The 17625-nt window shown below is 37.1% G+C and overlaps 1 protein-coding gene across 9 annotated transcripts in view; it reads left to right on the plus strand.

Annotated features, from left to right (window-relative positions):
* Positions 1–17248, plus strand: part of HECTD1 (HECT domain E3 ubiquitin protein ligase 1) — a 61990-nt gene extending 44742 nt beyond the window's left edge. For 5 of the 9 annotated variants that reach the window (XM_053944903.1, XM_053944899.1, XM_053944904.1 and 2 more), the window contains exons 27-42: positions 389–522; positions 2652–2808; positions 3655–3877; positions 6376–6430; positions 6668–6850; positions 7194–7404; positions 7486–7571; positions 9148–9275; positions 10977–11178; positions 11323–11460; positions 11714–12321; positions 13754–13832; positions 13944–14037; positions 14350–14500; positions 15387–15531; positions 15940–17247. In XM_053944903.1, coding sequence (XP_053800878.1) covers positions 389–522; positions 2652–2808; positions 3655–3877; positions 6376–6430; positions 6668–6850; positions 7194–7404; positions 7486–7571; positions 9148–9275; positions 10977–11178; positions 11323–11460; positions 11714–12321; positions 13754–13832; positions 13944–14037; positions 14350–14500; positions 15387–15531; positions 15940–16077 — 2732 coding nt within the window. In that variant the 3' untranslated portion in view covers positions 16078–17247. Of the gene's footprint in view, positions 1–388; positions 523–2651; positions 2809–3654; positions 3878–6375; positions 6431–6667; positions 6851–7193; positions 7405–7485; positions 7572–9147; positions 9276–10976; positions 11179–11322; positions 11461–11713; positions 12322–13753; positions 13833–13943; positions 14038–14349; positions 14501–15386; positions 15532–15939 lie in introns of all 9 variants that reach the window. The other 4 variants (XM_053944898.1, XM_053944907.1, XM_053944901.1 and 1 more) reach the window with 2 other exon arrangements.
* The last annotated feature ends 377 nt before the right edge of the window (positions 17249–17625 follow it).

Below are 17625 nucleotides of genomic sequence, written 5' to 3' on the forward strand. Positions count from 1 at the left end.
TGTTTTTAAATTATTGAGACATAGAAACAGACAAGATGCATTTGTGCACCATTTTCTGGGCATCTTTTGTAATCTCCTATAAGTGTAATTATAAAATGTTATAATCAAATGAGGAACAGATCACTCTTGCTGATCACTATTAATTGTACCAATAGTAAGTACTTCTGTAGTTATGCTGTTGACTAGATCTGTGGACTTTTTAACACTTGTATGCTTTTATCACAGCTTTCATTCCTGTTATGCAATAAGCAATGTTTTCTTTTTCTGATTTAAGTGAGATTTCTTTTTGCACTCTTCCCAATGCTTCTATTCTTTATTTCAAAAATTCTGCTTTAAAAGTTATTCTTGTCTTTTGTTCTGTATGTAAATACATATACGTGTGTTATAGATTTTCTTGATAGCTGCCGAGCTAGTACTCTGTTGGCAGAGTTAGATGATGATGAGGATCTACCTGAACCAGATGAAGAAGATGATGAAAATGAAGATGATAACCAAGAAGATCAAGAATATGAAGAAGTTATGGTATGGTATAGTTAGCATCAATGGTATCTTAATTGATTAACAGGTGCTTTAAAAACCCACTTTTTTTTTGGCAATAGGAAGTCCTAGCTACAATATCTCCATTAGTTAAAACGAATTTATATAGATTCATTTAGTTTCTTGCATAGGGTCAACACCACAAGAAAAGTGTTTTTAAACACCAACATACCCAAGACCCTACAGGTCAGAATTAATGTCTTAAACCAATGTGGGAGCAGGTTGACAGACAGTAGAAATGATGGATCACAGGCTGATGAAATAGTATGACTGTGGATATATAATGCACACTGCTGCATTTTGTAGTGATTCAATTCTGGAATGTGTTTAACTGTAGGCCTGTATGAAGCAAGAATTTGCCAGAGGAAATCTCTCTCTTCTCAAGAATACCCCCAAAACCCCAACAAAAAAAGCCAATGTGGTGGGGGCTAGACACAACCCAGCATGGTTGTTCTCGTGGTTCTTGCCTAGACTATCAGGAGTTTTGGCTTTTCATTTGGTTGTTCTTTACTGGTATGAATAGTACTTGGTCTTCTACTATTACTGAAGTGATCAGAATGAATATTGTGAAATCTAAGAGGAAAAATAGACAGTTTCACTAATGCTAATTTAATGTTTTACAGAATAAATATAAATATTATTTTATGGACTATAGAAACTACATCTTGTAATTAATATGCAAATATTTATTTCATTTGAACCAAAATATGTTGCATTTTAACTTACTGTGTTTATGGTTTTAATAGAAACTCAGGTACATGACTAAACATCTTGTTGTTTCAGCTTCTGCACAAAGATACAAAGTTAGGAAAAAAACCAAGCCAGTACAACTTAAATGGACCTACAATGCAAACAGTAATTTTAGTTTGGAGAATGTTGATCAGTTTAAAAAAATTATTAAATGGAGTTACTGTTGTTGTTCATGGGAAGTAGCAGAAATAGCTAAAATAGATTTTGCATTAGATTACACAGCAAGAAGCGGTCTGGAAAAGAAAATTTTCCTTTCTTGGGTTCCACTATTATTCCCTCTGATATACCATACAATTCTTTTCAATGAGAAGTTGAACAGATTAAAAGCTTGTTGTAAAAAATTCATAACCAATTAATACTTGTTAAGGCTTATTGAAAATTAGATTTTTCCCCACCAAAATAGTTCTAGTATTTTGAAACTTGATTTAATAAAATGTGTATACATTATATATCAGTGTATATATATACACTTTGGAAAAAAGTGCTTCTTGTTTTCAAAAAAATAAATATGTTTATTTTGACGTCACTGGATATATTTGAACCTCTGGTATTGCAAAATTTGTGGAATGCACAAAACATTGACACCAAGTTTGCTGGTTTACAGTACTCTGTATTTTCCTGTATTCTGGTGCTTCATGGAAAGTTTAATTCATTCCAGAAACTATAAATACGCTTGTGCCAGCTTTGATTTATTTTATGTTGATTTTATAGAGGAAATTAACATAATGAAGACATAATGAAATAATGGAATGGGTAAAGTTGACAAGAACCACAGTGGGTCATCTGGTCCAGCCTCCCTGCTCAAATTGGGATCATCCCAGAGCAGATGGCACAGCATTGTGTCTTGATGGTTCTTGAATATCTCCAGGTTGACACAACAACGTGTCTCAGTGTGTGTTTACTCGCGCAGTAAAGTTCTTCATGTTCAGATGGAACTTCTGTGCCTCAGTTTCTGTCTCTTGTCCTATTGCTTGGCACCACTGAGAAGAGCCTGGATCCATCTTTTTGACACTGTCTCATCAGATACTGTCAGACATTGATGAGGTCCCCTCTCATTTGCCTGTTTTTGAGGCTGAACAGGCCCAGCTCCCCCAGGCTTTCCTCATAAGAGAGATGCTCCAGTCCCTTAATCATATTTGTAGGCTCCACGAGGTCTCTCCAGTAGCTTCATGTCTCTTCTGACTGAGGAACCCAGAACTAGATACAGCACTCCAGATGCAACCTTACCAGAAACATGTAGAGTTGCAGTTTAGTGTGTGACTGCTGTATTCATGAACTCTCAATTTTTTATCAAATTATTCTCTTTAGCAGAATCAGAAAAACAGCTAGGGTTTTTGGGGTTTTGTTTGTTTGTTTTTTATTAGGAAGAAGAGGAGTATGAAACCAAAGGAGGCCGTAGAAGAACATGGGATGATGATTATGTATTGAAACGACAGTTTTCTGCATTGGTTCCTGCTTTTGACCCAAGACCTGGTCGTACTAATGTGCAACAGACAACTGACCTAGAAATCCCTCCACCAGGTATGCTGACAAAGTATGTGATGCTTAATCTGGCTTTAGGATGGAGATTCACTGTTAAGTGCCCACTGGATCTGGGGATGTTATCACTATTAATCAGTACAACATGCTCTTGTGGCTGTGTGTTTGAATGAGAGTTTCATCTACCTCTGCAGAGCTAAGCATTATTGAGGGAAAAATAAATTTTATATAAATAAATAAAGTGCTGTGTAAAATAAGCAAATTTAGGAATTTAGGTAGGATCATCTCTTACCATGATAAATAATAAAATCTCTTGATATGTTAAAGATGTGCTAAAGATGCCTGGTTCCACCTGGAGGGACTTAACTGTGTTAAAGCTACCCAGAATAGATTTGATTGGAGAGGATGTGCTGGAACAGTGCAAAGCTGAGGCAGGGGCAAGGTAATGCAGTGATGGAGCAGTGTGTATGGTCAGCAGCACAGCACCTGATCTGGCTCCTTAGTTCATTCTTGTTCAGCACAGTGGATGTACTCAGTGTTCATTACAGAGAGGAATAAGTAGGTTTTAGCATATGTGGAAATAAGCCACTGCTTATTTCGAAGAACTGAAAAGAAGGTACTGTGTAGGAAAAGAATGCATGTGCTGTGATAATATCTAAGATGTTACCAAGAAATAGGGATCAGTAGGGATTTGAGAAATTCCTTAATTTTATTCCCATAAAGAAATGGTTCAGTCATAATTTAGTTCATAGTTAGAATTCGGTCTCATCTCTTTGGCATGTGTGCAGTAAGTCATTACACTTCCTTATTGAACCATGCTATTGATGTTTAAGCTACCTTGTCATGTATTATAGATTTTGTTTTAAGGGTTCTCAAATTATTTTGCAGGTACACCTCATTCAGAACTCTTGGAAGAGGTTGAGTGCATGCCTTCGCCACGTTTAGCACTTACCTTGAAAGTTTCGGGTCTTGGAACAACTCGAGAAGTAGAACTGCCCCTAATAAACTTTCGATCCACCATCTTCTACTATGTACAGAAATTGTTACAGCTTTCCTGTAATGGCAGTGTGAAATCGGACAAACTTAGGCGTATTTGGGAGCCAACATACACGTAAGCTCACCAGTTCATTATTCTGTGTAGAGAGCACTGTGATTGATTAGGAAATAGATGTTAATTTTTTAACTCCTCCTCTGGAATAAGCAATTCTAGAATTGGGTTTTTTTTTTAATGTTTATGTCAGGATGTTATTAATGGTTTTAAAACTACTGCTGTGCCTGCAAAACCAAGGAAAAAATCATAACCTTTAGGGATCTGCTTGGAAAAATCCCATGAGGTTATAGTCCTAGCCAGAAGAGAAGTCCGGGAGAGTTGGTTGATTTTTTTTCAAGGATCACTTTCTCCAGACTTAAGAACAGTCCATCCCAATACGTAGGAAGTCAGAGTTAGTAGGAAGTTTGCGTGGATTAACAAAGAAGCAGGAAAGGGAAGCATGCAAGGAGTGAAAGAAGGGTCAGGTGATCTAGGAGGAATCCTAGTTGTTCCAACTTGAAGGCAGAGCATTGGGAAAGCCAGAGCACATCTGGAGTTGAATCTGGTGATACGTGAATGGCAAAAGGTTAGTGAACACTTACATAGAAGTCCATGGGACTCAGTGGAAAGTACCCATGGGAGCTGGCCATTCTCTATTACCTTTGGAAGGTCATGAGGGTTGGGAGATACTTCTGAGGACCAGAGAAAACAAAGTGTCATTCCTGCCTCCCATAAAGGCATGAAGGATCTAGGGAACTACAAACTGGTCACTCTTTCATCCCTAGAAAGGTGATGGAGATAGTCCTGGAAACCATATTCAAATGATGAAGGATAAGAAGGTGATTGGAAATAGGTGGCATGGATTTATGAGGAGAAAATCATGCTTAACTGGCCTTACAGCTTTCTACTATATGCCTAGCTCAGTGGATGGGAAGAAAGCAGCAGATGTTATTTTCCTCAACTTTGGGAAGGCTTTCAATGCTTTCCCTCTTGTGACAAACTTAGAAAGCATGGACTAGATAGTGTCTGAAAAATGCCTGAACTGCTGCACTCAGATGGTTGTGGTCCTTGGTGTAAAGGCCAGCTCGTGTACCCCAAGTGTTGACATGAGTCCAGGACTGTTTAAACGTCTATGTTAGTGGACTGCATGATGAGACAGAGCAGACCCTTAGCTTCCAGGCAAAACAAAACTGGGGAGGAGTTACTGTTGGACCAGATGGTTGTGCTGCCATTTTAAGAGACCTCATCATGCTGGAGAAATGGGGAGACAGGAGCTTCATGACATTTCACAAAGGGAGATGTAAAGTCTGTCAGCTGGGGAAAAGTAACTCTCTGTGAGCTGGTTCAGGCTGGGGGCCAGCTGGCTGGAAAGGAGGTTGGTGAAAAAGGCCCTGAAGGTCTGGGTGGACATAAGGTTAAACATGAGCCAGCTGTGGACGCCGGTAGCAAAGATGATCAGTAGTACCCTGGGCTGCGTTAGGAGGGTTGAGTGAGGTGATCATCTCCAACTGCTCAGCACTGGTGAGATACACCTGCAGTGCTATGTCCCTGTTCAGGGCTCCTCAGTACCAGAGAGACATGGACACTGGATTGAGTCTAGCAAGGGGCTGCTAGGATGATTAAAAGGCTGATTGCTTCTGTCATACAAAGAAGAGTCTGAGAGATCTGTGTCTATCTAGCCTGGAGGAAAAAGGACTTGTGGGCTCTTACTGATGTGTATGAATACCTGATGGAGGACATAGGGAAGCCAGCCTGTGGACTTTCCTTTGTTGTGACATGAAAGGACAAGAAGAATAAAAGGCTCAAACTGAAATACAGGAAATGCTATTTAAACATTATATTTTAGGGCCCTTCCTAACTCAGTTATTTTCTTGATGTTAATTTGACCTTACTAGCTTTATAGTAATAGGCAGAAATTACTAGATTACTAAATTATAAGACTATATTTGGGGAGTGTTACCCTAGATGGGGAGTGTTTTCCATTTACCACCCTAATCAATGTAACTTCTGTCATGCTAGAAGAATGATGTATATGGAAGCGACAACTGCAGTAAGGAGAGGTGCAGTATTTTTAACTGTAGTTCAGATTTCATCAGTGCTTTTGTGTTGCACCTATTTTCTGAGTTGTCTTCTGTCAAAAATTGCATGTTTGAACAGTTTGAAAACAAACTTTCTAGTAAGAAAACATGAAAAATAGTTGTAAATGTCTATGTCTTCTAAGTTAATGCACAGCAAGCTTCCCTAGGACTTGAAAATTTTAAAGAGTTGGTGCACATGTAGTGAAAAATCTGAAGTTGATTTGAGAAATTGGCACAATGAAGGTTGTTTGATTACTCAAGTCTCACTTAAAGAAACATAAATACTTTGCAAGATAAATACCAACATCATGAAAATAGAACTTGAGAAATTTGCTGCCTCAGGGTATCTCAGATGTTCTGTGCAGCAACAGAGCAGCTGCTGTTGCTGTTTTACATTACATTATCTAAATGTCACTGATACCTAACAAGTCAATGTATAACCTCAGAATTTAGAGGATGTGCTATGAGTATGAAATATTAATTCATTGTTTTGATGTCTAGAATCATGTACAGAGAAATGAAGGATTCTGATAAAGAGAAAGAAAGTGGAAAAATGGTAAGACCTATTTCTGTGTCTTTGTTTTATGGCTCTGTTAATAAAAGCAAAAGAAATATTGTGGCAGTTTTTGAAATGCTACATTTAAAAAAACTAACAGTTTTCAATTACTTAAAGAATATTAGTGAGTATATTTGTAAATGCATGCTCCTTTAAAAAAAGACATTATATATTGCATGTGAAATCTTAAAGACTTTACAATCAGGAAAAACCAACATTTGGTGGTTCCTGTTGTAGGGTTGCTGGTCAGTAGAGCATGTGGAGCAGTACCTTGGCACTGATGAATTACCAAAGAATGACTTGATAACCTACCTGCAGAAGAATGCAGACTCAGCTTTCCTGCGCCACTGGAAATTAACCGGCACTAATAAAAGTATTAGGAAAAACAGAAATTGTTCCCAGCTCATAGCTGCATACAAGGTATATGTCTGCATCCAAACTTTTTGTATTATGAATGGCTGTGTGCTTTGTTTTGCAGCTTCAAAGATTCTTGTGAAGGGAGAGCCATGGTATTTATAGGGAAATTGAATGTTCAAAAGCCAGTTTCAAGTTTAGGTTTTGCTGCTTTTGCCTTTTTATTTTCATGTCTTCTGTTAAACGTGGTTGTGTTAAAATGCATTTGAATAATGATCTGCACAATTTGATTAAATGTTAAGTTTGAACACAGTAACTGTTTGGATTTTTTCAAATCAGTTTGGAATACAGTCCTAAAGACAGCAACACACACACAGTTTTCATTCTTAACCATTCTTTTTTTTTACAGGACTTTTGTGAACATGGATCAAAATCTGGATTGAGTCAAGGGGCCATTTCCACTCTTCAAAATTCTGATATCCTTAGTTTGGCCAAGGAACAGCCCCAGGCCAAAGCTGGCAGTGGACAGAACTCCTGTGGAGTAGAAGATGTTCTGCAGTTACTTAGAATTTTGTATATAGTTGCCAGTGATCCTTACACAACACGGACTTCTCAAGAAGGTAACTTAGTTAATTGGCAGAGCTTCTGAAATACTTTAATGAAAAGAAATAAAGGAAAACTTTTCTCTTGATTATTTTCAGAAGGAGATGAGCATCCTCAGTTTAACTTTCCACCAGATGAATTCACAAGTAAAAAAATTACTACAAAGATTCTGCAACAGATTGAGGTATTACGCTCATTATACACCGTGTATATATGTAGTATTGGTTTTAGGGCTCTGTTACTCTCTTCCTTACCTTGACTCTTTGAAATGATTGGTTTTTTGCCATTTTTGATTTTTTAATTGTTTCGTGCATATTTTCTTCCTTATATTTTGAATGAGTAAATTCTGTAAGAACAGACTAGTCTGAATAAAACCATGCTGTTTGTTTTTGTACAAAGCATACAAAACTTTTTTACTTGATGTATTGTGGTTATGAATAATAATAATCTTCTGTGCCAGACATCAATGTTAGAATGTAGTGTGTGTATTTCTGCCTGATGATAATGTAAAAAAGACAATTGATTATGTTAGGGTTCACAGACATTTTATTACTCATACATTCTACATAAAGCTTTCAAAAATAGCATTTAGAAAACATCCTACTGGTAGCATGTTAGTTAGATACATTAAAAGGAAAAAGGATGCAGAACTACATCCTACTACTAGGATGTAGTTCTGCAGTTCAGCTACATTTTCTGCAACAAAGATTAAAGAAGATTCTCAGCTTAGTTAGCCCTTGTGTGCTTTTTGAAGTTCAGGGGGTTTAATTTACAGTCACATTGTCCTAATTATTTGTTTAAAAAAAAGTTTGACTTTTTTGTGTTCTTTCAAAGATTGTTCTGGCACCATGAACATCCTTGTAGTAATAATTTCTGTAGTATAGTTTATTATAACTGTATTTCAGAAGGGACTGTAATAATATTTCAAGGGGATAATTTTCTACCATCAAGTTTCTTTCATGTCTTCTAATACTGAGATGGTAATATCTAATTTCTTTTGGGCAAAACTCAGAAGTAATTCTTTCCAGGTAATTGGGTATTTAGATCTCCCCACAGTGCTTTGAGTAGTATAAATACCAGAGATTTACTACAGCTTTTAGTGTCTATCTCAAAGCACCCTGTGTCCACTCTTAAGTCTTAGAAAGTTTATGAACTTAGAATAACAGAATATACTGAGTTGGAGGGGATTCACTGGGATCATCAAGTCCAACTCCTGGATCTGTGCAGGACATCCCAAGCATCACACACCGTGCCTGAGAGCATTGTCTAAATGCTTCTTGAACCCTGTCAGGCTGGTGCTGTGACCACTTTCCTGGGCAGTCTCTTCAGTGTCCAGCACCCTCTGGGTAAACAATCTTTTCCCAATATCTACCCTAAGTCCTCCCTGACTCAACTTCAGACTCAATTTCCTTGAGTCCTGTCACTGTCACCACAAGAAAGAGATCAGTGTCTGCCCCTTCTCTTCCCCTCACGGGGAAGTTGTAGACTGCAATGAGGTCTCTCCTCAGTCTCCTCCAGGCTGAACAGACCAAGTGAGCTCAGCTGCTCCTCATACAGCTTCCATATTGCTAACATTTAAAAAGGGGAAAAAAAAATCTCAGTTGCTGAGAAGAAAGAAACTTATTTGAACACAGATAAAACCTCTGTATTTAGGTGTGTTTGCTGTGTATGTACTTAGTTATAAACTTGTTGGGACCACCTAAGTCAAACATTACTAAAACACTGGTGGTGTTTTTTTTATTCCTTGCATTTAAATACAGGAACCCTTGGCACTAGCAAGTGGAGCTTTGCCAGACTGGTGTGAGCAACTAACAAGCAAGTGTCCTTTCTTAATTCCATTTGAAACAAGACAGTTGTACTTCACATGTACAGCATTTGGAGCATCAAGGTAAAAAAAAAATAAAAGTATGATTGCTTCCTTTTCGTTTTTTACATACAGTAGTTCCTAAATTGCTGATTTCCAGAAGGACCTTAATCCTAATGAGAAAATTTTTCTTGCCAAATGTGAATAATTTTGGATAATGGAAGGAAGAAGATGGAGAAGCTCAGAATGACAAGGAATTTCATTTTTTAACTTCAAGACTTGCTTGTTTACTTATAGCCATGTTATCCTATTGGCCAGTTTGTCTGAGTTGCAGTTCATTACATAAAGGACTAAAAAATAGGAAACATTTGGAGAATCATATGAACTGAAAGTTTTTTGGAAACACATACCTTTTTATAGTTCCAGCATCTTGTGATTGTTTTGGTTCATTTATTTTTAATTCAGTAATGTTTAAACAAAACAGAAAAAAATTAAGAAAAATATGCTGTTTTGAAAGTTGCTATAAGCTGCATAATGAAACTGGAACAAAACCAGACTTTAAAACATTTAAGGATATCCTCTAGAGTTCTTTGTTACCTTGGAATCATTAATATTTTGATTGCAGCAGTCATAACTTTTAGAGTATGTAGACAGTGTAAACCTTTTTGCTGGTATACTTTTTTTGTAACGAGAAGGAAGAATTAGTTTTTAAGGGTTTTCTTGGCTCTTGCTACACTTGGTTTTCCAAATCAAAGGGTAGAGAGTTGCCAAAATGACTGTTTTGTCTTACATGCAGTAGAAGTACCTCATGAGGAATGTAAAATGAGGTATTAAAAAAGAAAGAAAAAGGAAGAGAAGAAAAAGTATTAATTTGCAAGACATCAGTTTAAATCTTCTTATTGTGTAAAAATTTTAACTTCTACAGAAAGATGGTCCATATCTTGGGGTCTTTTTAGTTTTGTTTTGGAAGAAGGTAATTTTTAGAGAAGCTGCATTTTAAAGAGATCCCTCAGGAAACATTGCATGTTATTTACTTTGTAAGTAAAGAGCTTTCTTAAGTTCTCAAAACACTGGAAGTAATTCTTGAAACTCATCTATTCTGTATGGACTGTGTGTGCGTACACTCTGCTGTGTCTGTCATGACACTTGGCTATTTTTTCAAAACAATCAACAGATGATAGCTTTGAAGGTAATTTATTACTGCATAGATGATAATACATACAAAAATTTGGAAATTTGACTTTGTGTAAGTACTACTATTAAAGGTAGCTATTCTTCACTGATATGGGTCTATTTGTCTATGACTGCACTTGAACTTTGGTTCTGTGTTGCTCTGAGGAGTGTGTTAGTAAATAACTCTGCAAAACTTGGTCTGTATCAATGGGGTGATGTGCAACTGCCTTACAGTATATAATGAAAGGTGTAATACGTGTCTAAACAGTTCTGAGCATCTGTGGTTAAAAGTTCAACAGTAAATGCTACCTTTTGTTTTTTCCACTGTAGTGTGAAAACTATAGGAATTCAGATCAAGAATGTATATTTTCATTGGTGCTATCATCAGAATCTGGCAATTATATTAGAAATTATTTAGTTTTCTGACTTCATAAAATATGAAGTAGCCCATATTTTGGGGCATTTCAGGCTGATAAATAGTTTAGTTTGGTTTATACCTAAAAAAAATTAGAAGGCAATTAGTACTTAACAAGTCATTTTTTATTGGTGACTACTTTCAAGTTTTCATGCTGGAAGACATGGAAGTTTTAAAGAACTGGTGTTTTTTTCCAGAGCAATTGTATGGCTGCAGAACAGACGTGAAGCCACTGTGGAACGGACAAGGACCACGAGCACAGTACGACGTGATGATCCAGGAGAATTCAGAGTTGGACGCCTCAAACATGAAAGAGTGAAAGTTCCGCGAGGTGAATCCTTGATGGAATGGGCAGAAAATGTCATGCAGATTCATGCAGACAGAAAATCTGTTCTAGAGGTAAAGCATATCTGCCTAGCAGAGCGAGGTTAGATAGCTATTTCTAATGTACTGGAGAGGATATTGAATATCCTGTTCCATAACCAATGCTGAACATTTCACTAGGATTTTCTTTTATTATTAACTTTCCTTATGTTTTTCTAGGTTGAGTTTTTAGGGGAGGAAGGAACAGGCCTGGGTCCTACCTTGGAATTTTATGCGTTGGTGGCAGCAGAATTTCAGAGGACAGATTTGGGAGCTTGGCTTTGCGATGATGATTTTCCAGATGATGAGTCCCGACAGGTACATTTTAATTTGTATTTTAAACTGAGTACTTGTGTAAAAAAAAAATGAAAAATGAGCTAGACATCCAGGAAGGAAAAACACATGTTCATACAGCAGCTAGTCATCATGGTCAAGAATGATCACTCTGGTCCACAGCTTGTTTTTTTAATTCTTCCCTTTTTAACAGAGCAGTAGAGTATAAGAAGTTAGTGCAGATATCTAAATCCACCTTTAACCATGTCTGCTTTTTTTTGTCTGTCTCTTAAATCAGGTTGATATTGGTGGTGGATTGAAACCGCCTGGCTACTATGTACAGAGATCATGTGGACTCTTTACAGCACCGTTCCCACAAGATAGTGATGAACTTGAGAGAATAACCAAACTCTTTCATTTCCTTGGAATTTTCTTGGCTAAATGCATTCAGGACAATAGACTTGTGGATTTACCCATTTCTAAGCCTTTCTTTAAACTCATGTGTATGGGGGACATTAAAAGTAACATGAGTAAGTTGATATATGAATCACGGGGTGACAGAGACTTGCACTGTACTGAAAGTCAGTCAGAGGCTTCTACAGAAGAAGGACATGATTCCTTGTCAGTAGGAAGTCTGGAAGAAGACTCCAAATCAGAATTTATTCTTGATCCACCAAAACCTAAGCCTCCTGCCTGGTTTAATGGAATTTTGACATGGGAAGACTTTGAATTAGTAAACCCACATAGAGCTAGGTTTCTAAAAGAAATTAAGGACCTTGCAATTAAAAGACGTCAAATTCTAAGCAACAAAAATCTGTCAGAAGATGAAAAGAACACAAAACTGCAGGAATTAATGCTGAAGAATCCGTCAGGTTCAGGGCCTCCTCTTAGCATAGAAGATTTGGGGTAAGTTTTCATATTTATTTATAGATGGACAAACAGTCTTGTGTTAGAGAAAGAAGCCAACACATAATTACAAATGAATTAGTAATAAAGCTTAGTTTTAAATACTATCATTGCAAGAGGTAATCCATAGAGATGCAGCCATATTCTTTTTCTTTGGTTTGAGGATTTTCTCTTCTCACTTGCTCAGTTTCCTAATCTTAAATGTGGCTATGTTGCAGTGATGTATGATTCTGGAAACATAAATACTTGTAAAAACAACTGCTTGTAAAATCACAGCTTGAAAAAAAGGGTGATTCAGTAATTTCTTTGTTATGATAACTTGAAATTTATCAAGTTCTTTGGAGAGCTTTTAGAGGACAGATTGACATCTCAGATTGTGTTCCTAGTACAGTGTTTAAATCCATGTTAAACAGAGACTTTTAGCAACTGTAAAAGACAAAGTACTCATACCTATGTAAACCCATGTCAGGATGTCCTGCTCCCTAGTTTTAAATATTTCCTTTGAAACAATAGTTTTTCCTGAGCTGAAAGGGAAAGGAACCCCCAAGGATCAACCTGCACAGCACCATCCCCAAGTGTCACACCCTCTGCCTGAGAGCATTGAACAAACACTTCTTGAACTCTCCCAGCCTGGTGCTGTGACCACTGTCTTGGGGAGCCTGTTCCAGTGCCCAGCCACCCTCTGGGTGAAGAACTTTTTTCTGATATCCAACATAAATCTCCCCTGACACAGCTTGAGGCCGTTCCCTTGTGTCCTGTCACTGTCACCCCAGAGAAGAGAAGCCTGCCCCTTCTCTTCCCCTCATGAGGAAGTTGTAACTGCAGTGAGGTCTCCCCTCAGTCTCCTTTTCCCCAGGCTGAACAGACCAAGTGACCTCAGCCTAGACCTGTCTTCCTCTCTAGACCCTTCCCCATCTTTGTAGCCCTTCTGTCAGTGATCTGTAATAGCTTTATATCCTCAAAGGGCTTGTGGAATTTAGCCTGGCTTGTCATGAAGAGAAAGCAAGTAGCACTATTGAAGGGCCTAAATGCCTAATAGTTCGAATGGTGCTGTAATTGTTACTGCTGGAATTTAATGGAAATTGTTTTTCTGAATTTGTGAACTAAATTAAATGGTTTGAGTAGTTGTGAAGCTGATAGCTTTAAGATATCAAATTGATAAAATTTTCAGTGGTTATCAAATCCAAGTAAATAGAGAGTGAGAATGTGCATTTACATACCATATGTTTGAAACACTTAATATCTGTGTAGTCCATTACTGTTTGTAGTTCTGTGCTTTTGTATATACATGAACAGTGGTTCAAAGTGATCTGCTCACAGTGGTTTGAAATTCAGTGAGGTGCTTTTGGGCCTGACAGGTTATAAATCTGGTGTGTTTACAAAAGCAGTAGCAAACCTGTTTTCAATTATTAACTACCTTTGTATTTTGAAGTTTAAATTTTCAGTTTTGCCCTTCATCCAAAGTATATGGGTTTACAGCTGTGGATCTCAAACCAGGTGGTGAAGATGAGGTAAGAAAATAACCTACCTTTACAATTTAACCAGCAGTTACATTTTTATTGTCTCAACAATAACTTTAATGAACAGTGAATTCTTAGAGTATTTATCTACTGTCTTTGCAGACTGTAACAATGGATAATGCAGAGGAGTATGTAGATCTCATGTTTGACTTCTGCATGCATACTGGTATACAGAAACAAATGGAGGCCTTCAGAGGTAATTGTAAATATAACAACATATATGAAGTTAGGTGGAATAATGGGTGTTTAGGGCATGCTGGTTTAAAGTGGTGGCATAGAATGGCTTTCAAAAATAAACTTTTTACTTAAGAATGCAATAGGTAAGATACTAACTTCAGAATACCTTTGCATTAGTTATGCTGTTTTTAATTGTGAACATATTTCATTTACCTTAATTAAGAAACTATTGTTTAAGTCTGGTTTGACTAAAATACAGCTTAAATGCTGACATTATTGTATAAACATTATTTGGACTCATGTTTATAACTGTATCTTGTGTAAATTAAAGATGGCTTCAATAGAGTGTTTCCGATGGAGAAGCTGAGTTCCTTCAGCCATGAAGAGGTTCAGATGATTCTGTGTGGAAATCAATCACCTTCTTGGGCAGCTGAGGATATCATCAATTACACTGAACCCAAACTGGGATATACAAGAGATAGGTACTTTTATTCTGAATTATTTTAAAATAGTAGCTAAAAGAAAATGTTAAGTGATAGAATGTCCAGGATGTTCATTGGATGAAGATGCCAAATTGGATGAAACTGGTGGTTACTGAAGAGCAGGTGATTGTCTAAAATTGCATGAAATAACCATGTGTTACAGCAGGTCGGTTAGAAGGTACTTGGTAGTTTTGTGATGAGAGAAGATAAAAAAATTATTTGAATACAAGTAACTAGTGAAAATATAATGGCAGCTAATACAGATGATTTAAAATAGATTTTAGAGTTTTTATTCTCATATTTGAGAATAATAGCTATAATTTTTTTCCAACTGTGTACAGTTGTTACTTTGCCCATATTTCTTATTCCTTTCTCTTGAGGTGTAGTTAAAAAAAGAAAGTGTACTATGCAGGGGACAAATATATTTGCCAGTGGTTGGCTATCAGAAGGTGGTCTTGATTTGAAGGTTTTTCAGATGGTCTTGATTTGAAGGTTTTCAGGTTTGTTTGGTTTGGAATTGGGTTTTGCTGCTTGTCATGTTTAGTAGCAATAACATAAAAATCACTTCTGGAACTGTGTTAGAATAAGGCTGCTGAAATGTTTGAGCTCTACTTCTCTACCATTCAAAAGTAAGATGCCCAAATAACACCCCAAGATAAGTATGTACCTACAATTTTTTTCTGTAATACTCTGCAAGGAGATTAAAGACTATTTTTTTGGATTGAAGTATGTTTTATTCTTAATACTCAACAGGCCCTAGAATCTTAAAATGTCTGCTTAAAAGTGACTAAAGATTGTAATTCTACTGTGTCAAGTTAAGAGAAATTTTAAAAAACCCCACACTCTCTTAGTGTTATCAGAACTAATTGTTTTACTTTATTTTAAGCCCTGGATTCCTTCGATTTGTGAGAGTCTTGTGTGGAATGTCTTCAGATGAGAGGAAGGCTTTTCTGCAGTTCACCACTGGTTGTTCAACACTCCCACCAGGAGGGCTGGCAAACCTTCACCCCCGGCTCACTGTTGTGCGCAAGGTACAGCATCTCCCGGCCACCCTGTAAGCCAGCTGCTTTGGCTTGGCAGTGCAGGAGTTTCTGCATTAACAATGATGATTTTTATTTTAGTTATTTAATTTATGGCAGTATGCTAAGGTTCCGATACTAACTTCCTGTTTCAGGTCTGCTCTCTGATACCATATATATATATATATATATATAAAAAATGTATTTTCATATAAAATTCATATATTTAAATACCAAGGTATTAATGTACATATAAAGCAAGTATATTTATAAATTGGCCTGTAGCTTTGCTGATGCTATTGTTTCTTGACAACTGGTGTAAGGTATGCAGCAAGTGCCATGACTTAGAGGACTTTACAGCTTTTAACTTCCATACTGAGTGCTGTGAATAACTGCAGTAAAATTCTTTTTTTTCCTCAGGTTGATGCTACAGATGCAAGTTACCCATCTGTGAATACATGTGTGCATTACCTGAAGTTGCCTGAATATTCTTCCGAGGAGATTATGAGGGAGCGTCTGCTAGCTGCTACCATGGAGAAAGGCTTCCATCTCAACTGAGCCGCTGAGCGCAGCCTGGGACATGGAAGTGTTTTTGATACTAGCGAAGCCTCTTGTGTTTGTGTGCAAAAAATACGATCTCCACGCTGTGCTCTGACGAGACTTGCCTTTTTTCACCTGTGAGGCTTTAGGAAAATGTGGAATGTTTGTTAGCTGCTAATGACAAAATAAATCCTTGTAACTACACAGCCAGCAAGAAATTGGCACAGAACACTGTGTGATGCTTCAAGGGCTTGCACAACTGGAAATTAAGGTGTTTCTGTTTGACTGTTCCAAAGAACAGATCATCAGATTTTCAGTGTTCACTGATACAAATTTCTAACAACATATTGTGTAAAATTTGTCTTTTAATACCCTGTACACTACGGTTGCCATCACTGATCCCTGTTTTGCTGGCTTTAAGCTAACTGGTCAGAAACTTGCTTCCTTTAAAATTTAGACTTAATGGGCATCTCCAGCCTTTTCTTTTTTAATGGTGCCTGCACTATTGGAGTATTTTAGTGGGTTTTTGCGTATAATCATGCACAACCATTTTTTTTTCTTCTTTTTCTTTCAAGTGGGAATATATTTTGATTTCTCAACTGCCCTGCTATTAAGATCAAATCCTTAAGTGTGTTTGTGCAGCTCAACAATAAAGCTATTAAAAAACACTGGTTCCTAGTGCAAGGCACACTTAAAGCAAGTTTTACTTTCGGTTGTATTTTCTTTGTATATTATAAACATTTATTTAACTTGTTGCAGTTTGAAGTTTAAAAAAAAAGCACCCAATGTGTAAGCTCAAAAGTAATCATTAAAATGTTTGCAACATATAAATATGTCTCTTCTGAATACTTCATTAGTACTTACTAAATCTCTGTATATGTTATGAACAATGTGCCATGCTTTTTTAAAGGTTTCAAAGAACTGCGTAAGAGAACTACTGATCTCACAAATTCATCTCTGTGTTCAAATCTTTTCAGAGTAAGTGGAACTTCTTAAGAATGAGTCTGGCAGTGATAACCTGCATGTGGCAGGTTTTGGTGCTCTGCTGTGAGCCCATGTGACCTCAGACTACAGTTCTTCATTACACTGGAATAAAATCTGGGTCAGATGATACAGCTGATTCAGCTTTACTTGAGATGGACTGGCTGTCTTGGTGTTAGCATGTGATATTTATTGGAAGAAAAGTGGCTTACAGTAAGATAAAGCAAGATGACACTATGGTTTTAAAGATTTTTAAGTAGTTAATAACAGGAAAAAAAAAGGCTATTGTAGTTGAATCTATGTAATAAGTTTTGCTTCGAGCCAGTTGTCTTTGGTAACAACCTCTTCTCAGGCCACTGCTGAGGTGGGCTTGCCAAAAGATTCTGCCTTGTACATACATATCAGGTTGGTGCCAGATTTCTTTTCATGGCATTGTTCATAGGACTTTACAGCATTGTTTTTTAGATTTTCCCTAATGCAGAATTGGAGGGGAATATCCACCATCTTGCCTGTACCTATTGTGCTTCAGACAAACACCTGTGTCCAGGTTTATGCAACTCTGCTCCAGTCCCAACATCATCTTGT

Source organism: Vidua chalybeata, chromosome 6 (assembly GCF_026979565.1).
Source record: "Vidua chalybeata isolate OUT-0048 chromosome 6, bVidCha1 merged haplotype, whole genome shotgun sequence".
In the NCBI taxonomy this organism is placed as follows: Eukaryota; Metazoa; Chordata; class Aves; order Passeriformes; family Viduidae; genus Vidua; species Vidua chalybeata.